Here is a 25993-nt window from a genome sequence, read left to right as displayed (position 1 = left end):
GGGCGTGGTTGGACTTAGGAGTAGGTGGAGTTAGGAGTAGGGGGAGGGAGGTTGGAGTTAGGAGTAGGTGGGGGGTTGGAGTTAGGAGTAGGTGGGAGGTTGGAGTTAGGAGTAGGTGGGAGGAGGTTAGTGTTAGGAGTAGGTGGGGGGAGGTTAGTGTTAGGAGTAGGTGGGGGGAGGTTAGTGTTAGGAGTAGGTGGGGGGAGGTTAGTGTTAGGAGAAGGTGGGGGGTGGTTAGTGTTAGAAGTAGGTGGGGGGAGGTTAGTGTTAGAAGTAGGTGGGGGGAGGTTAGTGTTAGAAGTAGGTGGGGGGAGGTTAGTGTTAGAAGTAGGTGGGGGGAGGTTAGTGTTAGAAGTAGGTGGGGGGAGGTTAGTGTTAGAAGTAGGTGGGGGGAGGTTAGTGTTAGAAGTAGGTGGGGGGAGGTTAGTGTTAGGAGTAGGTAGGGGGAGGTTAGTGTTAGGAGTAGGTAGGGGGAGGTTAGTACTAGGAGTAGGTAGGGGGAAGGTTAGTACTAGGAGTAGGTAGGGGGGAGGTTAGTACTAGGAGTAGGTGGGGGTGCTTTGGGTTAGGAGTAGGTGGGGGGAGGTTGGTGTTAGGGGTAGGTGGGGGGAGGTTAGTGTTAGGAAGTAGGTAGGGGGAGGTTAGTGTTAGGAAGTAGGTAGGGGGAGGTTAGTGTTGGGTGTAGGTGGTTAGGATTAGTAGTAGGTGGAGTATGGTTGGGGTTAGGAGTAAGTGGGGGGTGGTTAGAGTTAAGAGTAGGTAGGGGGTGGTTGGAGTTCGGAGTAGGGGGAGCTTAGTGTTAGGAGTAGGTGGAGCTTAGTGTTAGGAGTAGGTGGGGGAGGATAGTGTTAGGAGTAGGTAGGGGGAGGTTAGGATTAGGCATTGATAGGGTAGGGTTCAAGTGAGGCCTGACACCGTATCAGGTGCCCAAATGACAAAGTGTAAAAGAGAACTACCTCATCATGGTGACCGAAGTGAAAGCAGTATACAACTTCCTCCTAGGGCCGGTTCACACTTGCGGTTTTGCAAAAACCGCACCGGATGTCCGGACCGCACCGGAGCCGGATCGGACCTGAACCGTACGGTTCCTGTCCGGATCCGGTCCGGTTGCATACGGTTTCCGTGCGGTATGAACACGGTTGCGGTCCGGATCCGGATAGTAACAACCTGTATAAAAACAAAAAAAAATGTTGGGGTCTGGGAGGTCAGCAGAAGGGGGACCTGTGGAATCAGGCCCTCTGCTGTTTAGCACTCACCTCCACCTCCGACATGCTGCCAACATCTCCGGATCCGGATCCAGCTGTGCTGCTCCACTCCAAAATGCTTGCCCATGTGTCCCCAGCCAATATCGCCGCAAAAATCCGCATAGGAAGTGGGGTAGAACATCCGGATTTTTTGCCAGTGTGTTGTGCGCTCTCCGGTTCTCATTGGTTTCCATTGGCCGGATGGTGCAGTCCGGCTCCGCCCCGGATACGGCTGCCGGAGGAGCCGGACCAAAAAATAGCGCATGTTGGAACGGACACCGGAGTCCGGATCCGGTCCGGCTCCGGTCCGGACGAAACGGACACATGTGAACCCTGGCATAGACTTACATTGCTATGCCGTGCGTCCGTTTCGTCCGGCCAGCATGCGGTGCGGCTCCGGCACGGCTATTCCGGATAGCCACCGCTAATGTGAACCGGGCCTAACAGATCCCTTTTAATAAACTCAGCAAGGTTTGTAGGATCCCTTCTACTGTCCAAAGTTCCCCAGCAATCACCAGCTGAGAATAGCTTCAGTAAAGCAAGTGCAATATTTCAAAACAACCAAAAGAAACAGAATTTGCACCGAGCTGCGGTTGTGATTATGACGAATAAGCAATTAATGCTGAAAGAGACAATTAACTTCAAGCTGAACCTGAATTTTATGACAGCACGAGATGGTCCTACAGAGCAAGTGCCGACATCTTACGACTGTAAAACCCTCGCTGGCAAGTCACAGCCAATAAAAGAAACACTTTATTATGTGTTGATGGGGCCTGGGAACTTCATAATGGAAAGAGAAGCATCAGCAACAACGGCGAAAGTGTCAACAACGCAAGATTCAGGTTACAGGTCGGCAAAACCTGAAATTAAACGAGACATTCGGAAAAAAACACTCAGGTTCATTAGTGTCAATTAATATTTCTACCAGAAGATCATTTTAAACTGAAAAATCCTTTGTGTAGTTGTGATTGTTTCAGCTGTGCACCTATCCATAGAGGCTTAAAGCATAACTGAACTGAAATAAAAAAACAAAAAAAACAACAAAAAAAAACATACACAGGTCATACTTACCTCACATGTAGTATACTCATTTATCTTTCTCCTCTCCTGTGTCCTGTTTATTCACTGTAATCAATGGAATTCTCCATCCTTCATTTTGAAAATGGCCATTACACCATAACAGCATCCTGGTCAGACCACCGTTAAACTGTAATATCGCCCACTTAAAGGATACCCGAACTGAAATGTGACATAATGAGATAGACATGTGTATGTACAGTGCCTAGCACACAAATAACTATGCTGTGTTTCTTTTTTTCTTTCTCTGCCTGAAAGAGTTAAATATCAGGTATGAAAGTGGCTGACTCAGTCCTGACTCAGACAGGAAGTGATTACAGTGTGACCCTCACTGATAAGAAATTCCCCTTTTTTTACCTCTTTCTTGCTCTCAGAAGCCATTTTCTGCTAGGAACGTGTTTTATAGTTGGAATTTCCTATCAGTGAGGGTCACACTGTAGTCACTTCCTGTCTGAGTCAGGACTGAGTCAGCCACTTACATACCTGATATTTAACTCTTTCAGGCAGAGAAAGAAAAAAAGGAACACAGCATAGTTATTTGTGTGCTAGGCACTGTACATACCCATGTCTTTCTCATTATGTCACATGTCACCTCAGGTATCCTTTAAACCATAGGGAAACATGGATATTACCTTGTAAATCGATTATAACTGACAGCAACTGTTGTGTTTTAGTTCTGACAAAATCTTTTAAAGAGGAACTTGAGTGAAAATAAGTGCTTCATTTTTACAATAATTATGTATAAATGATTTAGTCAGTGTTTGCCCCTTGTAAAATCTTCCCTCTCCCCGGTTTACATTCTGACATTTGGTGACATGGTGACATTTTTACTGCTGGCAGGTGATGTCAGTGGAATGAGATGCTGCTTGCAGTTGGAAACAGCTGTAAAAACCTGTTATTTCCCACAATGCAACAAAGCTCCCACAGCGTGATGTCAGAAACATGGTCCTGACATCACACTGTGGGAGGGGTTTCACCACAATATCAGCCATACAGACAGACAATTCTTGGTTATGGTTTCTCTTTAAGAACTGGAAGGAATCGTTGATAAGGTGCGTACACACGTCGGATTTGTGCAAACGACCCGTCGAAAAGGTCAGGAAGTTTAACAGATTAAGAGCCTTACAAATTGTAGAAAAATAAAAAAAGATCGCTTTATATAAAGTGATCTTTTTTCATTTTTCTAAAATCTGTGAGGCTCCTAATCTGTTAAACTTCCTTTTTTCGTAATTACAGTCGATATACCTGTTTATTGAGCCCCTGTTATATAATTGAGGTTAAGCTAATTACTAATAAGCAATCCTCTAAAAAGTTTTATGATGGCTTTAAAAGGCCCCTACTTTAAAGGGAAGGTTCAAGCAAAATAAAAAAATGAGTTTCACTTACCTGGGGCTTCTACCAGCCCCATGCAGCCATCCTGTGCCTTCGTAGTCACTCACTGCTGCTCCACTCCCCCCATTTTTACGCATTGAACCAGTAACGTGTAAAAATGTATGTGTTAGGGCCCGTTTCCACTAGGGCGGTCTCGCCGCCGATTCGGCAGAGTTTCCCCGCACATCATTCGCACGGGGAAACTCTGCCATAGGGGATGACGGCGCCGCGGCGGAATCGCTTGCGGGAGCGATTCGCCCGGAACCCCCCGCAGATTTCGCCACGGAGGCTGCGAATCCCATAGCCGTGCATGGCACGGCTCATGGGATTCGCCTGCGATCCCGCCCACCGGCTCAGTGCGGTGTGCGTCTGCGAGACGCACGCCGCACTAGTGGAAACAGGCCCTTAATGTTCCTGCACTAGCGGGAATGCGTAAAAATGTACGCAATGCGGCCCGCCGACCTCCGAGGTCGGCAAGCTGCCAGCGGGGGACTGGAGCAGCAGTGAGTGACTACGAGGGCACAGGATGGCTGCATGGGGCTGGTAGAAGCCCCAGGTAAGTGAAACTCAATTTTTTTATTTTATAGTTGGACATTCCCTTTAAATAATTTTATTTTGCAAAGGTCAGGGCAATTTTCTGCAAGGAGGCAGATCTATGCACTGGAACCCAGCTGATTCGGGGTTTTCAGTGAATATTATTAAACAAGGTGTTGGAGCCTTCCAGCAGTAGTGTACCTCTGTGTTGCTTTTATTTCACACCAGAGCAGGTACTCTGCAGGAGAATGAGGGGATTCTTCCTCTATTACACATCTGAACATGGATCAGGCACTAGGCAATGTAACTGTGGCTACATGTAAGGCCCCGTTCACACTTGCGGTTCGAGTCCGCAAGTGTCCGGGGGTCGCAAAGAGACCGTACGGGTCTCTGCGGTGGCCACAAGTTGCGGATCTGGAATGTATCAGTTCCGGCTACAATAAAGTAGCCGGAACTAGATACATTGCAGTGCCAGAAAGGCACCGCAAGCATGGGGGATACCGGCGTGTAGTCCGGGCCCCCCAAGTGGCATAGGACCGGTGCTGGAAGCATCCGGTCCTATTGCCAGTGTGATGAGAAACATCCGTTTCTTATTGCACAGCATGGCTGCATGTTCGGGTCAGGATCCGGCCCGGGTGCGCAGCCGCACGGGGACGGACGGCAAAAATGGAGCATGTTGGAAAAAAGCCGGATCATCCCGGAGCTGCGTTCCCGGATCCGGACGGTCGCACGAGTGTGAATGGATACATTAATTAACAATGTATCCATTCACCATCCGCTGTGTACCGAGCGTTCCAGGTCCGGGGAAGCTGGACCAGGAGGGCTGATGTGAACCGGGCCTAAGAGTGATGTGCAGGTACTCTGCAGGGGAATGAGGGGATTCTTCCTCTATTACACATTCTTCATGCACAATCTGAATCAGGTTTATGGGTGATGGACAACACCACTGTGTTCAATGTGCACAACATTCTCAGAGGATTCCCTGCAGCTCTGTGGAGAGTGCATATGTAAAGTACTGCTGCATAACCCCAAATTTAACATTTCAAATTAATTGAATTCATGAGCAAAGGAAGTGCATAAATGTGCATTCAAAATTTGCAAAAACCTGCATCAACGCAGAATGATTTGCTCATTGACCATCCCTACTAGTGACACAGTTACACACTGGGCTTTATTCTTTCAGCAGAGATGTTATTTATTATACATGTAAGAGATTCCTGTGTACACAAACATAGGGCCAGTGCACACCAAAAAGCGCTAGCGTAATCGCAAATGCTCAGCACTTTTTGAAGTGATTTTCCTAGGCAAATCTAGGTATGTGCCTAGCGATTTTTGGAGCATTTTGTTGTAGTGTTTGTTATTTTTTGTTACAGTAGAGCTGGAACTGAACAGCTTCTGTAACAAAAACACTTGGAAAACTGCTCTGATCTAATTTTCAGAGCGATTTTCCACTTTCCTATGCTTAACATTGAGTCTGAATCGCCTCAGAAAAGCGCAGAAATGCTGTAAGACCCACTTTTGCGTTTGGGGGAAAATCACAACGGTCTGGTGTGATCCATCACATTCAAACACATTAAATACATTAACCAAGCGCTTTTTAAAGGCGCTGAGAAGCGCTCTTGGTGTGCACTAGCCCATATAGTGACAATCAGATGGCTACTGTATATCGGATTTAAAAAATACCGTAATTGCTTTATTGCAGCAGCACAAGTAACAGCCTTTCTTCCGCCGCCGGGATCCCCATATCCCCGTTTTTCTTCCGGGGACCCAGTGGCCAAAGAGTGTGGAGGAGTGGCGGTGGCGCAACATCATTTTACAGTGGTCTGAAGAGTCGCACAGGACAGAATGTAAACAGAGAAATGCGCCCTGTAGTATGACTTTGTATGTGAGATACAGGGATATCACATACAGTCTATATAAAGTACGTGTGTGTGTGTGTGTGTGTGTGTGTGTGTGTGTGTGTGTGTGTGTGTGTGTGTGTGTGTGTGTGTGTGTGTGTGTGTGTGTGTGTGTGTGTGTGTGTGTGTGTGTGTGTGTGTGTGTGTGTGTGTGTGTGTGTGTGTGTGTGTGTGTGTGTGTGTGTGTGTGTGTGTGTGTGTGTGTGTGTGTGTGTGTGTGTGTGTGTGTGTGTGTGTGTGTGTGTGTGTGTGTGTGTGTGTGTGTGTGTGTGCGTACATATCTATACACACACACACACACACACACACACACACACACACACACACACACAATGTATATATAGAGAGTGTAGCGTGTCTAATTCCTCCTCATTTGTCTCTAATCACAAGTTGTAATTTTATCCCTCCCCTGTGTCATCTGACCGCCATGGCAGAGATGGCAGATAAGCTCACTTGAAAGCACAGGATGACAATATAGCCATTTGGTTTCCAACTGTTTCTGAGCTAAGTGCTTCTGCCTTACTGTTACCAATTCTTGCCTGGATTTTGACTATTCCCAGTCTGCCTTATTTGTACAGTTTCACAATTTTTAAAGTTAATTCATCAATTTTGTGTTCCAGTCTTTTACTTATATGCAGAATGTCTACCAGGCTTCTATTCTGACATATTTTGGTGAGTTATTGGAGGCCTAAAATTCTTGACTTTTTTTTCCCACTTGACTCATAATTCCAGACAGAAATGCACCGCCAGGGAGGTTAAAGTGTAACTGTCGGGCATAAAATAAAAAATCAAGTATTTATTTTTATTTGGTAAACAAGTAATAAGGATGCTAAGCAGGTAATCCAAAATCACTCTTACTTTTCTTGTTTATAAATGATCATTCCCCAGTTTACCTCTTATTTGGTACACGCAAAATTTGGTACACAAAAAGGAAGTTGCAGGGCATGCTGAGTTGTCCTTTTTTGCTTCTGTACTTCCCCTCAGACTTAAAGGATAACTGTAGTGAGAGGGATATGGAGGCTGCCATATTTATTTCCTTTTAAGCAATACCAATTGCCTGGCTATTCAGCGAATCCTCTGCCTCTAGTACTTTCAGCCATAGGCCCTGAACAAGCATGCAGCAGATCAGGTGTTTCTGACAAATTTAGACAGATATGACAAGATTAGCTGCATGCTGGTTTCTGGTGTGATTCAGACACTTCTTTAGGCAAATAGACCATCAGGGCTGCCAGGCAACTGGTATTGCTTAAAAGGAAATAAATATGGCAGCCTCCGTATACCTCTCACTAAAATGCAGCCGGATTCACTGAAGCCTCTTTCCCTCCTGTTTTCCCCTCCCACACCTCTGTTTCTCTCTGATTGGCCAATATTTCTCATGCTGAGACAATGCACTTTCTATAGTAAAGGGAGGGCAAATCAGGCAGAGGAAAGTAAGGGAGGAAATTACATCAGGATTGACTTCAAAATAGCCACAGTTAATATGGGAAATGCTACAAAGTATTTTCTCTTTTTTTACTGTAGACAAATCACTAAAATCAAAACATGGACAGTGCAATACATACAGTACTTTATGTAAGTAGAGCAATTATGTATCTACTTACAGTATATATCTGTGTTGTTGTTTTTCTGAGATAGTATGGCCGACAGCTCCTCTTTACATTTATTAGGAGTCGGAGCATTTTGTTACCGACTCCAGGTACCCAAAATTGCTCCGACTACACAGCCTAGGTGAGCGGTATATGGAGGCTGCAATATTCATTTCCTTCTAAACAACACACATTCCTTGGAAGTCCTGCTGATCCTCTGCCTCTAATACATTTATCCATAGACCCTGAACAAGCATGCAGCAGATCAGGAGTTTCTTACATTTTTGTTGAATCTGACAAAATTAGCTGCATGCTTGTTCCAGGTATGTGATCCAGGCACTATTGCAGCCAAATAGTACAGCAGGGCTGCCAGGCAACTAGTATTGTTTAAAGAGAATCTGTATTGTTAAAATCACACAAAAGTAAACATACCAGTGCGTTAGGGGACATCTCCTATTCCCCTCTGTCACAATTTCGCTGCTCCTCGCCACATTAAAAGTGGTTCAAAACAGTTTTACAAAGTTTGTTTATAAACAAACAAAATGGCAACCAAAACAGGAAGTAGGTTGATGTACAGTATGTCCACACATAGAAAATACATCCATACACAAGCAGGCTGTATACACCCTTCCTTTTGAATCTCAAGAGATCATTTGTGTGTTTCTTTCCCCCTGTTCTCATGCACTGAAGTTTCAGGCTGCTTGTTTCTTCCTGCAAACAGCTTTGCCCTTGTCTGTAATTCTTCAGTATGTGAAAGCCCAGCCAGCTCAGAGGACGATTTATCCAGCTTGTAAAAGATAAGAGAGAAGAGAGAAGCTGCTCTAATCTAAATAACACACAGGCAGTGTGCATAGAGGGGCCTGGAAGGGGGAGTTCATAGCAGAACCACAACACTGAAGAACTTGGCAGCCTTCCAGACACAGGCTGACAAGTCTGACAGGGGAAAGATACATTGATTTATTACAGAGATGGTGATAGTAGAACGTGCTGCAGTAAGCCAGAATACATTAGAATAACTTTTGGAACTTGTAGGATGATAAAAAACAGGATGCAATTTTTGTTATGGAGTCTCTTTAAAATGAAATAAATATGGCAGCCCCCGTGTTCCTGGGGGAATATGTGGGGGGGGGGGGGCATCGACAGTGGCAGCGAGTTGACAGATGTAGAATCACAAGGCCGATTCCCCAGATATTTCATGCTGAAATTGATCGGGGGATCATCCTGTGATGTATGGGCAGCCATCAGATTTGATCAGAGAGAGCCGTCTCTTGGTCAATCTGCCCATACACCATTACACACCTTCACTAGTGCTATCTTTAGGCAGCATAGTTCCGTTACTGGTTACAGCAGTTCTTTTCATAGCTCAGTATCTGTGAACTCTGGACAATAACCCTTTACCTAGTAAGATGTGCCACGGAGTGACAGCTGAGGCTTGGAAGAGTTCAATGTATCACTGACACGCAGATACTGAACAAACAAGTCCAACCAGTGAAAGCAAATTCCCAAAACTAGCCTCAAAATTCCCATCTGAGTGAAATTCAGGCGTGCAGGCGCCGAAGGTGGAGGGCTTGTACTACAGACTGAACACGTGCTACATATCCCACAATGCTCTGCTCATGCAGTGTACCGTTACATGCGCAAAACATGCATCGTGAAGAGGTACAGTGGAGTCTTCCAGTGAAGGAGAGGGCCAGATATCAGGCGTTAGTCTAGTTTAGTGGACCAGCAGGAACAGCTCACCAATCACAGCACCCTCTACAGCATGAAGCCATGTGATTGGCTGAATAGTGTGGGCGTAGTTTACTACAAATTATCTGACACCTAGTGGTTTGAGAGGGCGCCGCCCACCCAATCACATTAGCGGAACTTCCCAATTAAAGCGGACCCAAAACAAACATTTTTTTAATTTAAAATATTTAGTTGCACCACTCTGACACATACAAAGATAAATAAACACTCCTTCAAGCCTATGAGCATTTCAGTGCATGCTTTTCACCCTTCTCTTTTCATAACTAGGGCTATACAGGAGGCAGCCATTAGCAATTCCTCCATTGCTGGACACCACCTTCTCCAGCATTTTGACGTATTCTGTCCCGGCAATATGAAAGAAAGGGGAGGAGTTCCTCCAATAAATGTAAAATATTTTATATTTGTCATCATGCAGCTGAAAAAAGGCTGCTATTTATTATTATAAGTTTTATTCCTGAAATCTTGTATTTTTAATTTGGGTCCACTTTAAGGTTTCCTGCCGGGTCCCCTAAAGTAGACTAGCGCCAGATATCCCACTGAGGGACAATTTAAAAGTTACCAAGTGGAAAAAAACTATTTTTATTACTGAGTCGGATCTTTTCCAGACCCCAGGGAACTGCCGGCCTGTTCTGTAGCATTCTGTCTAGTCGATTCGCCGTCCCCAATGCCTACTAATTCCTGTGGGAATTTTAATGGAACTTCCTGGAGTGTTGAAGCTGCTTGTACAACCCCCCTCCATAAAACAGAACACACTGCTCAGCCGAGAGACTAGCAGTAAGTCTGTACTGCAATCATCTGCAAACTGGGGCCTGAAATGGCCTGCATGAGGCTTGATTAGGGCGAGGGGAGGATAAGTAGCTGCGACGATGAAAGGTTGGCTATTGTATAGTGAGCACACGCGAGATACACTATCGGTCAGACATCTGCTGCAGCCACACACATGAGATCTCCTATCGGCCAGACATCTGCTGTAGCCACACATGAGATCTCCTATCGGCCAGACATCTGCTGTAGCCACACATGAGATCTCCTATCGGCCAGACATCTGCTGCAGCCACATACTTGAGATATACTATCTGCCAGACATCTGCTGCAGCCACACCCACACACATGAGATCTCCTATCGGTCAGACATCTCCTGCAGCCACACATGAGATATACTATCGGCCAGACATCTGCTGCAGCCACACACATGAGATCTACTATCGGCCAGACATCTGCTGTAGCCACACATGAGATCTGCTATCGGTCAGACATCTGCTGTAGCCACACACATGAGATCTACTATCGGCCAGACATCTGCTGTAGCCACACATGAGATCTACTATCAGCCAGACATCTGCTGTAGCCACACACAAGATCTACTATCGGTCAGACATCTGCTGCAGCCACACACAAGATCTACTATCGGTCAGACATCTGCTGCAGCCACACACATGAGATCTACTATCGGTCAGACATCTGCTGCAGCCACACACGAGATCTACTATCGGCCAGACATCTGCTGCAGCCACACACGAGATCTACTATCGGCCAGACATCTGCTGCAGCCACACATGAGATCTACTATTGGTCAGACATCTGCTGCAGCCACACACATCAGATCTACTATCGGCCAGACATCTGCTGCAGCCACACACGAGATCTACTATCGGTCAGACATCTGCTGCAGCCACACACATCAGATCTACTATCGGCCAGACATCTGCTGCAGCCACACACGAGATCTACTATCGGCCAGACATCAGCTGTAGCCACACACATGAGATCTACTATCGGTCAGACATCTGCTGCAGCCACACACGAGATCTACTATCGGCCAGACATCTGCTGCAGCCACACACGAGATCTACTATCGGCCAGACATCTGCTGCAGCCACACATGAGATCTACTATCGGTCAGACATCTGCTGCAGCCACACATGAGATCTACTATCGGTCAGACATCTGCTGCAGCCACACACGAGATCTACTATCGGTCAGACATCTGCTGCAGCCACACACGAGATCTACTATCGGTCAGACATCTGCTGTAGCCACACATGAGATCTCATATCGGCCAGACATCTGCTGCCGCCACACATGAGATCTACTATCGGCCAGACATCTGCTGCAGCCACACGAGATCTACTATCGGTCAGACATCTGCTGCAGCCAAACATGAGATCTACTATCGGTCAGACATCTGCTGCAGCCACACGAGATCTACTATCGGTCAGACATCTGCTGCAGCCACACGAGATCTACTATCGGTCAGACATCTGCTGCAGCCACACGAGATCTACTATCGGTCAGACATCTGCTGTAGCCACACATGAGATCTACTATCGGTCAGACATCTGCTGCAACCACACGAGATCTACTATCGGTCAGACATCTGCTGTAGCCACACATGAGATCTACTATCGGTCAGACATCTGCTGCAACCACACGAGATCTACTATCGTTCAGACATCTGCTGTAGCCACACATGAGATCTACTATCGGTCAGACATCTGCTGCAACCACACACAAGATCTACTATCGGCCAGACATCTGCTGCAGCCACACACGAGATCTACTATCGGCCAGACATCTGCTGCAGCCACACATGAGATCTACTATCGGCCAGACATCTGCTGTAGCCACACACATCAGATCTACTATCGGTCAGACATCTGCTGTAGCCACACATGAGATCTACTATCGGTCAGACATCTGCTGTAGCCACACATGAGATCTACTATCGGCCAGACATCTGCTGCAGCCACACACGAGATCTACTATCGGCCAGACATCTGCTGCAGCCACACATGAGATCTACTATCGGCCAGACATCTGCTGTAGCCACACATGCGATCTACTATCGGTCAGACATCTGCTGTAGCCACACATGAGATCTACTATCGGTCAGACATCTGCTGCAACCACACGAGATCTACTATCGTTCAGACATCTGCTGTAGCCACACACGAGATCTACTATCGTTCAGACATCTGCTGCAACCACATACGAGATCTACTATCGGTCAGACATCTGCTGTAGCCACACACAAGATCTACTATCGGTCAGACATCTGCTGCAGCCACACACGAGATCTACTATCGGTCAGACATCTGCTGCAGCCACACACGAGATCTACTATCGGTCAGACATCTGCTGCAGCCACACACGAGTTCTACTATCGGTCAGACATCTGCTGCAACCACATACGAGATCTACTATCGGCCAGACATCTGCTGTAGCCACACACGAGATCTACTATCGTTCAGACATCTGCTGCAACCACATACGAGATCTACTATCGGTCAGACATCTGCTGTAGCCACACACAAGATCTACTATCGGTCAGACATCTGCTGCAGCCACACACGAGATCTACTATCGGTCAGACATCTGCTGCAGCCACACACGAGATCTACTATCGGTCAGACATCTGCTGCAGCCACACACGAGTTCTACTATCGGTCAGACATCTGCTGCAACCACATACGAGATCTACTGTCGGCCAGACATCTGCTGTAGCCACACAAGAGATCTACTATCGGCCAGAAATCTGCTGTAGCCACACACGAGATCTACTATCGGTCAGACATCTGCTGAAGCCACACATGAGATCTCCTATCGGCCAGACATCTGCTGTAGCCACACAAGAGATCTACTATCGGTCAGACATCTGCTGCAGCCACACACGAGATATACTATCGGTCAGACATCTGCTGTAGCCACACATGAGATCTACTATCGGTTAGACATCTGCTGCAGCCACACATGAGATCTACTATCAGTCAGACATCTGCTGTAGCCACACACGAGATCTACTATCGTTCAGACATCTGCTGCAGCCACACACGAGATCTACTATCGTTCAGACATCTGCTGCAGCCACACATGAGATCTACTATCGGTCAGACATCTGCTGTAGCCACACACGAGATCTACTATCGTTCAGACATCTGCTGTAGCCACACACGAGATCTACTATCGGTCAGACATCTGCTGCAGCCACACACGAGATCTACTATCGTTCAGACATCTGCTGCAGCCACACATGAGATCTACTATCGGTCAGACATCTGCTCCAGCCACACATGAGATCTACTATCGGCCAGACATCTGCTGCAGCCACACACATCAGATCTACTATCGGCCAGACATCTGCTGCAGCCACACACGAGATATACTATCGGTCAGACATCTGCTGTAGCCACACATGAGATCTACTATCGGTCAGACATCTGCTGCAGCCACACATGAGATCTACTATCGGTCAGACATCTGCTGTAGCCACACACGAGATCTACTATCGGTCAGACATCTGCTGCAGCCACACACGAGATCTACTATCGTTCAGACATCTGCTGCAGCCACACATGAGATCTACTATCGGTCAGACATCTGCTCCAGCCACACACGAGATCTACTATCGTTCAGACATCTGCTGTAGCCACACATGAGATCTACTATCGGTCAGACATCTGCTGCAGCCACACACATGAGATCTACTATCGGTCAGACATCTGCTGCAGCCACACATGAGATCTAGTATCGGTCAGAGATCTGCTGCAGCCACACATGAGATCTACTATCGGCCAGAGATCTGCTGCAGCCACACATGAGATCTACTATCGGCCAGACATCTGCTGTGGCCACACACAAGATCTACCATCGGTCAGACATCTGCTGTAGCCACACACAAGATCTACTATTGGTCAGACATCTGCTGTAGCCAAACATGAGATCTACTATCGGCCAGACATCTGCTGTGGCCACACATGAGATCTACTATCGTTCAGACATCTGCTGTAGCCACACATGAGATCTACTATCGGCCAGACATCCGCTGTAGCCACACACATGAGATCTAGTATCGGTAAGACATCTGCTGCAGCCACACACGAGATCTACTATCGGCCAGACATCTGCTGTAGCCCCACACATGAGATCTACTATCGGCCAGAGATCTGCTGCAGCCACACATGAGATCTACTATCGGCCAGACATCTGCTGCAGCCACACATGAGATCTACTATCCGCCAGACATCTGCTGCAGCCACACATGAGATCTAGTTTCGGCCAGACATCTGTTGTAGCCACACATGAGATCTACTATCGGCCAGACATCTGCTGTAGCCACACACATGAGATCTCCCATCGGCCAGACATCTGCTGTAGCCACACATGAGATCTCCCATCGGCCAGACATCTGCTGTAGCCACACACAAGATCTGCTATCGTTCAGACATCTTCCGCAGCCACACACAAGATCTACTATCGCCCAGACATCTGCTGCAGCCACACACATCAGATCTACTATCGGACAGACATCTGCTGCAGCCACACACGAGATCTACTATCAGCTGCAGCCACACACAAGATCTGCTATAGTTCAGACATCTGCTGCAGCCACACACAAGATCTACTATCGGCCAGACATCTGCTGTAGCTGCACATGAGATCTACTGTCGGTCAGACATCTGCTGCAGCCACACACGAGATCTATCGGTCAGACATCTGCTGTAGCTGCACATGAGATCTCCTATCGGTCAGACATCTGCTGTAGCCACACATGAGATCTACTATCGGCCAGACATCTGCTGTAGCCACACATGAGATCTACTATCGGCCAGACATCTGCTGTAGCCACACACAAGATCTACTATCGGTCAGACATCTGCTGCAACCACATACGAGATCTACTATCGGCCAGACATCTGCTGTAGCCACACACAAGATCTACTATCGGTCAGACATCTGCTGTAGCCAAACATGAGATCTACTATCGTTCAGACAACTGCTGCAGCCACACATGAGATCTACTATCGTTCAGACATCTGCTGCAGCCACACACATGAGATCTAGTATCGGTAAGACATCTGCTGCAGCCACACATGAGATCTACTATCGGCCAGACATCTGCTGAAGCCACACATGAGATCTACTATCGGCCAGACATCCGCTGTAGCCACACACATGAGATCTAGTATCGGTCAGACATCTGCTGCAGCCACACATGAGATCTACTATCGGCCAGACATCTGCTGCAGCCACACGAGATCTACTATCGGTCAGACATCTGCTGCAGCCACACACATGAGATCTATCAGTCAGACAGCTGCTGCAGCCACACATGGGATATATACACTGGGACAGCTGTCCTGCCATGTCTATGGGCTGCAGATGGACAGACAGGCAGATACATGCAGCCACACACATGAGATCAATCAGTCAGACGGCTGCTGCAGCCACACACATGAGATCTACTATCAGCTGCAGCCACACACAAGATCTGCTATAGTTCAGACATCTGCTGCAGCCACACACAAGATCTACTATCGGCCAGACATCTGCTACAGCCACACACGAGATCTACTATCAGCTGCAGCCACACACAAGATCTGCTATAGTTCAGACATCTGCTGCAGCCACACACAAGATCTACTATCGGCCAGACATCTGCTGTAGCCACACATGAGATCTACTATCGGTCAGACCTCTGCTGCAGCCACACACATGAGATCTATCAGTCAGACAGCTGCTGTAGCCACACATGGGATATATACACTGGGACAGCTGTCCTGCCATGTCTATGGGCTGCAGATGGACAGACAGGCAGATACATGCAGCCACACACATGAGATCAATCAGTCAGACGGCTGCTGCAGCCACACACATGAGATCTACTATCAGCTGCAGCCACACACAAGATCTGCTATAGTTCAGACATCTGCTGCAGCCACACACAAGATCTACTATCGGCCAGACATCTGCTACAGCCACACACGAGATCTACTATCAGCTGCAGCCACACACAAGATCTGCTATAGTTCAGACATCTGCTGCAGCCACACACAAGATCTACTATCGGCCAGACATCTGCTGTAGCCACACATGAGATCTACTATCGGTCAGACCTCTGCTGCAGCCACACACATGAGATCTATCAGTCAGACAGCTGCTGTAGCCACACATGGGATATATACACTGGGACAGCTGTCCTGCCATGTCTATGGGCTGCAGATGGACAGACAGGCAGATACATGCAGCCACACACATGAGATCAATCAGTCAGACAGCTGCTGCAGCCACACACATGAGATCTATCAGTCAGACAGCTTCTGTAGCCACACATGGGATATATACACTGGGACAGCTGTCCTGCCATGTCTATGGGCTGCAGATGGACAGACAGGCAGATACATGCAGCCACACACATGAGATCAACCAGTCAGACAGCTGCTGCAGCCACACACATGAACTCCATCAGTCAGACATCTGCTGCAGCCACACACATGACATATGCCAGTTCCAGGCAGATCAGAGCCTGCCATGGAGTATTGATCACAGTACAGCACACACTGTAGTAGTAAGTGGCTAGCAGCAGTAGCAGCTGTGAATGTCTCCTCTCGGCTTCCATACCTCCCCGCTCCTCCCCCTGCCCTCCTCCCCCCAGCAGCTCACCAGATAGAGGGGCGCGTAGATCTTGAAGGACTCCTCCATGGCGGCCTCGGTGATCTGCAGGTAGGAGGTGATACAGGACGGGGTCCATGTGTGGCCGATCTCGTAGCAGCTGTGCGGGATGGACTTGCTGAAGGCCGCCATGCTGAGGTACAGGGAGCCGCCGCTGTCAGCAGGGGGAGGCGTGGCCGGTGGGGAGAGGGGGCGGGGCCGTAGTGGCGCGAGCTCAGAGCGGGGTTACTGCAGTGCAAAGCCCTGGACGCCTTGGGACGCCGGGAGCGCGCAGGAAGGAGGCGGGGACGCGCGTCGCGACTGTGCTGGGAAACCTGGCTGTACTGTCAGTATATAGAGGGGTTGCAATGCGCTGTGACAGTCACAGGCTGCTGGAGGAAGGGAGCTGTCAGAGATGGACCCAACTGTTCAAGTTACCTGAACTCAGAACTAAGCAACAACACAATTACATTTATAGAAAAACATTTATTTGTTCCTGATACAAATCATGCAATAAATATGCAGTGTGTCTACTTCCTGCTGTCATGAAAGCAGACATATTTTTAACATACTGGTTTACTAATTAGAGATTGGGACCCTGAAGCTTCCCCCTCTCGAGGTGAGTACCCCCCATGGGAACTTTTTTTTGTTACAGGTACTCTTTAAAGTGAATGGGAACCACATTTAAAAAAAATGAGACAGATACTTACCCAAGGAGAGGGAAGGCTCTGGGTCCTATAAAGCCTTCCCGCTCCTCTCCTGGTCCCCTTGATCCAGTGCTGGCTCGCCCGGTAGCAGTATTTGACTAAATTAGTCAAATACTGCTTTACCCGGCCGAAGGAGGCTTCAGAAGTCTACAGGGAGCCCGAGTGCTCCTGAAGAAGGGCGGCCCTGTACTGCGCCTGCGCAAGCACGCTCTCTTGCACGCTCACGCCTGTGCAGTATGGAGCCGTACATCTACGGGAGGACCCGGCTCCCGAACACTTCCAAATACCCTTTCGGCGGGGGATTGAAACGGGCGGGGGGGGGGAGGCAGCACAGGATAGAGGGCACCAAGAGAGAGGAGACGGAAGGCTCTATATGACCCAGAGCCTTCCCTCTCCTTAGGTAAGTATTTGCTTCATTTTTTTTAAAATGCGGTTCCCATTCACTTTAAGAATTGGAGGCTTAAAATTCTTGAAAAAAATGTACAGCTTTTAGAGCCATAAATCCAGACAGAAATGCACTGCCAGGGACGTTAATGGAATCAATCTGTTTTTCGGATTGATCCGATTGGTTAGCGGTAATATGTTAATGAATGCAACCGAATTTACCGATCGATACCCGCAGCGATCTACCAATAAAATAGTACAGTTAATGGGCATTTTTATAAAGCACCAACTGAAATATAACTGACAGCGACTGATATATTTTGGTTCTGACAAAAACCTTGTCAGAACTGGAAGGAATCCTTGTTCAAAGCAAATGGTGAGCTTCTGAGAGGAACCGACGGGAAGGTAAGTATGTAACATTCATTTGCAGGTACATCGTGTTCATTTTAAATTATTTTACTTGGTTCATTTTAAAGGACTTCCGAGGTGATAAATTAAATGTAGCTTTACGTACCTGGGGCTTCTTCCAGCCCCTAGAAGTTATGTCCCTCGGCACAGCTCCGGGATCCCTTGGCAGCCTCTGAGGATCGCCGTCAGCGTCTTCTGCGCGGGCATGCGCCCGCTCCCTACTAGAACATGCTCACGTCACCAGGAGCATACTGCACCCACGCATGCGCAGAAGACGGTGACCCATCGAGGGTTGGTGATCCTTAGAGGCTGCCAGCTGCCGACACAAAAGGGGTGGGTCTGACATAATTCACAAACGGGTACCTCCAGGTCACAGGTCAGCGACTTACTAAAGTCACGCCCCTACCGGAGAAATTCACAGCGAAACAGAGCCTGTTGGGAGACATTAGAAAGTCTGATAAAGCTCTGCACACAGTGCACACATGTCTATGTAGCCTCCATTCCCACACAGCACTTTGGCTCAGGTATCCTTTAATGGCAGGTAGAGCTATGGCATGGTCACACGACCATACCAGGGAGAGGGTTCAAATGTTTAGACACAACTCATCAGGCAAGCATCCAATCAAGCCTGGGTTCATCCCCATCTATCCAGCATAGGGCCACTGCACACCAAAAAGCGCTAGCGTCATCGCTAACGCTCAGCGCTTTTTGAAGTGGTTCTTCTGAGCGATTTTAGGCATGTGCCTAGTGATTTTTCTAATCATGCCTAGTAATTTTTGGAGTATTTTGGTGTAGCGGTTTTTATTTTTTGTTACAGTACAGCTGTAACAGCTTCTGTAACAAACTCTTGGAAAATCGCTCTGATTTAGCGCTTTTCAGAGCGATTTTCCACTTGCCTATACTGTACTTAACATTGAGGGCTCGTTTCCACTATCGTGGTGCGTAATCGCCTGGATTCCACCGCTGATGAAATCGCATGCGGATGCGATTCCACATGCGTTTTTTGCCGCGAATTCGCATAGGTGAGGGTATATGTGATTTTAACCTTGTCACTGCCTGTGTGAATTTACATTAATATCTATGCGAATTTGCGGCAAAAAAAACGCATGGGGAAAACGCATGCGATTTTCCTATTAAATACATTGCCTGCGATTTGCATGCATTCCACTCGCAGGCGAATTCTGCTGCTCTTTTGTGCGTTTTTTCACTGCTGAAAAAAATGCACCTCAACAACGCTACAGTGGAAACAGGCCCATCCACTAGCATTACATGTGTGAATTCGCATGCGTTGGACGCATGCGGATTTGCGATAGTGGAAACGAGCCCTGAGGCTGCATCGCGTCAGAAATCAGCAAAAATGCTGCAGGACCTGCGTTTGAGGAAAAAGCACATCGCTCTGGTGTGCACCAGGCCATTCTAATACATTAGCCAAGCGCCTTTTGAAGCGCAAGTGGTTTTAAAAGTGCTCAGAAGCGCTCTTGGTGTGCACCAGCCCATACGTCTCCTTTGCCTCGTACATTTGTAGATTGAAAGCCTGAACTATCGGTGCTTCTCTCTTCCTATTTAGCTGTATATCTCAACTCTTAACAGTTCAGTACCATGGAAGAAGCACTATATATAGTACCATATAAATCAATAATACTAATGCAGCTCTCATAGCACTAGCTTTGCTGACAGCACATCAGATAAGAGCATGCATCTCTCATAGCATCTCCATACAGCAGTGCGCCGCTCTGATATCCTGCAGCTGTCCAATTTAAGAGCAAGGTTAACGTGGACCTGAACTCTTGTACAGGACAGAAGGAAAACCTAGATAAATGCTCCCTGTGTGTATTTAGAGAGTCTACTTCCCCCTCATCTGTGACTAATCACAACTGTAATTTGATCTCTCAGCTGTGTCGGCTCAGAAATCTCAGCTGCCATGGCAGAGCTGATCATTTGTAACACAGCATGCTAACCCTATGTCTGCTTCCATGAAAGCAGGGAGTAGAAAGACTGAAGATTTATTGCAGGATTTTTATCGGCTGTAACAAAAAAACGTTTTTTTCTAAAGGTTATTATGCTGGTGCATATCTTTCAGAGCAGAGAGGAAGTTCTGAGTTCAGGTCCGCTTAAAAAAAAAATGCAATGCTGAAGTTAGGGGCTATATAAATACCATTGGGGATTGCTGGATAAATGTATGCTGGTTCAGCTGATTATTGATATTAGTGCTGCAGACGGTTCGCACAGTGTAGTTCCTGGATTATTAGATAGAAGGAGCATCAGCCAACAGCACTCAAACACAAAAGCACCAGTCCCAGCACTTCAGCTGACAATAGGCAGCCGACATGAATGGTAATGGTCACCCCACCAGCCTCAGTAAAGGTGGCCATACACTTGACGATTTTTACCATCGATACTCAGCAGATTCAGTCACTGTAATTAAATCTAATAGCAATCAATGCCACTCAATTCGGTCAATTGCACAGGATGGAACATTTTGCCGGGAGCACATCGCTAGCGGTTTTTGATTTGGTGACGAACGACGCAGCGTTGGCAGCAGAACTCTCACCTGTCCTGCCGACACATGTCCTCCCGGTGTCCAATGGATTTTGTCCATTCCAAGTGGTTCCTCCTCCCTGTGCCTTCCCTCCTTGTCATGTGACTAAAGCTGAAGTTTAAACACTAAAGGTCCAGCAGCATATACACCAGACCTCTAGTGTTTGAACTTCAGCTTCTGTCACATGAGGGAGAGAAGGTACAGGGAGGAGGAGCCCACTGAAATGGAGAAAATACACCGGACAATGAAAGCTCTGCTGCCAACACCCAGGGGGAGCACAGATGGGAGAGACCTAGGCGGGCAGTGGCTCTGCAGATTTTCGATTGATTTCATTCTGAAATCGATTAAAAAGCTATGAAGTGTTTTGGCAGCTAATAGATCCCTCTCTGATCAGATTTGTTCAGAGAGGGATCTATCTGATGCAATTCAAAAAATGTGATGAGAAGGAATCTACATAAGCTGTCTCTTCCATACATTTCTTCATTACGCTTCAGATACCAGCCCTTCCGAAGTCTTTGCTTGTCTCATGAAACCCTCTAGTCATCCAGTTTGGTCACATCTTCTCCCTCTCACATCCAGGACTTCTCACGAGTGTCTCCTTTCTTTTGGAACTCCCTTCCACAGCCTGTTCTTCAAGCCTGAAAACCTTCAAATGCATCCCTTCAGACAGGATTATAATTTGTTATAGCTAGATGTTGTGGCGCAGTGCCTCATTTCCTAGCCCCTTTGTCTGCTCCACTGATGTCTCCCCACTTCTCTGTAGATTGTAAGCTCACAAGGGCAGAACTCTCCCCCCCGGATGTGTTTCCTGTTCCTGCTCTACTGTATCAGATCAGAAGTAGCATTTGTTAGTGATTTTTCAAACCACACATCAGCTATGTATGAGTTTGTCCTTGCATGTGCTGGATGTTCTGTACTGTGTGCTGAACTGCTCATGTATCTATGCTCCCCAATATTTCTTTTGTACTATGTACAGTTTTACAGATGATGTTTGTGCTATTTAAATAAAAAATAAACTATTACATCACTAAAAAAAAACCCACAAAAATGTTGTTGCACCATTTGTGTAATATGTGCTAAGCCAAAAACTGATAAATATGATTTCTACTAGTAGAAAGAAAGGCATATTCAGTCAATATCATCTCCTGTTGAAAATGTATACAATTTTTTTTTTTTATTCCTTTACACAATTCATAACACTAAAGCCAATTGTAAGGTGTCCTTCCATGATCATAATGGCGTAGTAGTTAGCGCTCCTGCCTTGCAATGATGGGTCCCCAGTTCGCTACCAAGCCAGGGCACGAGCTGCACAAAATTTGTATGTTTTCCCCATGTCAGGTTTGGTTTCCTCCGGGGACTTGGGTTTCCTCCCACATCCCAAAAACATACATATGTGGTAATTGCCTTACCTCTAAATAGGCCCTAGACTACGATACATACACTACACGATACATACATATGACTATGGTAGGGATTAGATTGTGGGCCTCTCTGAGGGACAGTCAGTGACAAGTCAATGTACTCTGTACAGCGCTGGGGAATATGTCAGCACTATATACAGTAAATGCTACTGTAAATGCTAATTACCCGTATATAAGTCAACCCCAATGTTCAACCTCTGAAGCTGGAATTTGTTATTGACTCAAGTATAAGTCTACCCAGCAAAGTTAATGGCTGCACTTGGGGACCCAGAGAGGTTAAAGTGAACCTCCAGACTAAAAATCGACTTAGCAGCACTGAAAGGGCCTGGTGTTTCTTTAACAGTTTCACAGCATCAGAACTTTGTTTCTCTTATACAAGCCTCATTTTTAGCTGCACAAAAGAAAACTGCCCGGGCAGTTTTCCCATTATGCTGTGCAAAGCATGATGGGATTTCTGATGATGTTGTTCTCGTTCTGCTGTTTTGGTGACATTTTTTTCTTTTTTTTACATTTTGAATTTGACATTTGAAGCCTAGTGTGTGCAGCTGGGAGGGGTTATCAGGACACAGGACAGTTGGAACTGTGTCTCCTGCTCCCTGTCACCTCCTTTCAACCAAAAAGATGGCTGCCCCCATGACAAAGATGGCAGCCCCCATGAATCACAAACATTTGCCTGTTCTTTTAAAACAGGGCGGGTAAAAAATTATATTTCCTATCTATTCTAATTAACATAACTAATGTAACTTGATGACAGTATGTTTGTTTAGGCTGAAGTTCCCCTTTAATGACTGAACTGCATACAGTATTGCAGCCATTAACCCCTCCTGTCTCTTAAGTGCAGCCAATACCTCCTCCATGTCCCCAAGTGCTGAAATTATTCACTCCCTTTTATGCAGCGCAGTATCCCCAAAACACCCCCTCCTTTGTTAATTGTTGTGGGCAGGACTTTCAGTCCTGTGTTTTCTTGTCATTTCCTTTCCTCAAAGTATCACATACCACGGGGTACATTGCTGCAAATGGGAACGTCACTATTAGTTACACACATTACTCAGTGTGCTCATTGTTACCTGTGACTCGTGTATAAGTCGCCCCCTATACTTTTATGAAGCTAATCAGACTTAAATTTCTAAACTTATACTCGAGTATATACAGTAACAATAATTACCAATGCAAATAGACTTTAGCCTTCTACAAATAATAGCAAGTTTCTATTAGGTCTGTACCCACAGCAGGGGCGTAGCAATAGCCATAGCAGTCATAGCAACCGCTATGGGGCCCTGGAGCAGAGGGGGCCCAAGTTGTACTTAATGTGTTGTTAACTATTAACTTTCCTTTGTTTCGTCACCCTTTGACTTTGGCCTCAATTCACTAAGATCATGCTGGAGATAATAAGGCAAGAGAAAACTTACCTCCACACGTGAGAGAGTTATCTTACCTCTTCATTCCTTAAGTTACCTCTCCTGTAGTTAATTTACCTCCTCTGTAGTTATTTTCACATGCAGCTAATTAACAGCCTGTCTTTAACTCTGGAGTTATTTTAAGGATTGGAGAGTTAATTTAAAGACAGAAGAGTTAACTTTAGGTTTGCCTGAGGTAAAATGTTTCCTGAATACTACATGCCTTATCACCATGGTAACAACTCTAGAAGAGTTATTAAAGACAGGAGATATGTTTAGTGAATTAATATGTCTCTTAGCCCAAGGACTATACTTAATGTACAGTGCATTGCATGGGAATGTAAATTAGCCAATCAACTCATATCCATAGGTTTGTGGCAGGTGGCATTGCTCAAGAATACCTAGTTCTGAGGGCCCAATGAAAATGTTGCTATGGGTCCCCATAAATTCAAGCTACGCCACTGACCCACAACGCATTTTTTTGAAGTGACTTTTTGTGACAGACCACTCTGAATTTCAACGAATGATTGTTTCTCAAGAAATTGTATAATATTGTTTAATGAAAATTCGTTCCATCCTCACGTGGGTCCTTAGCTTTAGCGATGTGCAGCAATGCTATGTTTAGTGTATAGCGATAATCTATTATTGCTTTATAAGTTGGCCACTTAACTCTCAGGCCCTGTTCAGTGATCAAACAGTCAGGATGCCGGGGTCCTCACCCACCCAGGCTTCACACACCTGGTCCGCCGGTGCTCAGACACTCCGTGGTTCACCACTCCACCAATTGTGTTCACAGTAACAAAGAATCGAGGTCGGCACTCCACTGGCGATAATAAACTTGCGTTTATTGGAAAAGTTGCAAACACTTTGCAACTTTTCCAATAAACGCAAGTTTATTATCGCCAGTGGAGTGCCGACCTCGATTCTTTGTTCCTGTTCAGTGATCAGTTGCGCTGCAGAAGAATTCTGCATGTCATCTCACTGCTCATACAATCCTATGGGCCTGTTCACAGTACCGCATTGCAACAGATTGCGTTATTCTAACTCGCTGCATGCAGGCTTTGGGCTTGATTCACTAAACGGCGATAACTGTTAGCTGAAAAAACAGTTTTCACGTGCAAAAATTTGCATTCGTGCATTAACAAAAAATGTTCACGCGTTAATGTTCGCATTAACGCGACCGTTAATGCGTGAAAAATTCACGTTAACGTGTGAATGCAAATTTTTGCACGCGATAACCTTCATTGCGCAAGAGTTAACGCGTGATAAATTTATGTTAACGCACGAATAGAAATTTTTGCACGTGAAAACAGTTTTTCACGCAAAAACGTGCTAAAACGCGCAAAAAGTCATGCTAACAGCCAGCACCGTTTTGTGAATCAAGCCCTTTAAATTAAAGACTATGGCCTCGATTCATCAAGACTTATTGAATCAATTACAGACAGCTCGGTAAAATACCAAACTCGATAAGTTGATTTCAAGATTCCTCAAAGTTATCTACAGCTGTTAGCGAGAATTCGGTGATCATTCGGTAGTGATGCGATAAAACGGAAGAAAGTGCAATTCATGAAAATGAAAGTGGGCGTGGTTTAGCGTTACATTTAGGATTAGTTATCTCCTTCACTGCTCTGTCGTTATTCCTGTCAGATCATTGCTGACAGATAAGATGGAGCCATTTGAAGTGGTTATGTATCGGCTGAGAGTGATTCAAAGGCGCAGAAGGGCAAGAATAAGGTCTAGAACCATATCAATTTGCAAGAGAATAGATTTATTTGCTATACCAGGACATCTGCATTTCTCTTGAATCATCTTGTAAGAGAACACAGGCAGTGCCAGGGTTAACTAATTTGCTAGCTGCACTACATTTTTTCAGAAAAGGTTCCTAACAAGCCGTAGCTGGCGAAATTATGGGATTGGCCCAAACCACCTCCAGAATCCTGGTCCAGGTGTTAAGCCCTATTCAGAATGTTGCTACGTGGTGTTCAAAGGACTGCCTTTTACCCACAATTCCATGGGAATCTTATGGCCTTGTGTTAAATTACCGCTGTAAAATGGAAATATCAACACGTTACCGAATGGTTACCGCATTGTTATCAATATTTTATGGAAGTCACACCGAATGCGGAAAAACCTTGATGAACACAACTAGAGATCAATAAACTTCGAATTCGGTAATTTAACGAACTGGAAAAAGTTATCTCGAAGACAATGATACAATAATAATACAATACAATAACATTTCTATAGCGC

The 25993-nt window shown here is 46.3% G+C and overlaps 1 protein-coding gene across 1 annotated transcript in view; it reads right to left on the bottom strand.

The window, feature by feature from the left end:
- TMEM135 (transmembrane protein 135) overlaps nt 1-17095 on the bottom strand; it is a 399393-nt gene extending 382298 nt beyond the window's left edge. Inside the window, exon 1 of the mRNA XM_068264859.1 lies at nt 16900-17095. Coding sequence (XP_068120960.1) covers nt 16900-17040 — 141 coding nt within the window. The 5' untranslated portion in view covers nt 17041-17095. The remainder of the gene's footprint in view (nt 1-16899) is intronic.
- Nucleotides 17096-25993: the final 8898 nt, after the last annotated feature.

This window comes from Hyperolius riggenbachi, chromosome 2 (genome assembly GCF_040937935.1).
Source record: "Hyperolius riggenbachi isolate aHypRig1 chromosome 2, aHypRig1.pri, whole genome shotgun sequence".
NCBI classification, from domain to species: Eukaryota; Metazoa; Chordata; class Amphibia; order Anura; family Hyperoliidae; genus Hyperolius; species Hyperolius riggenbachi.
The sequence above is the reverse complement of the archived record's forward strand: the minus strand, read 5'-3'. Positions and strand labels throughout refer to the sequence as shown.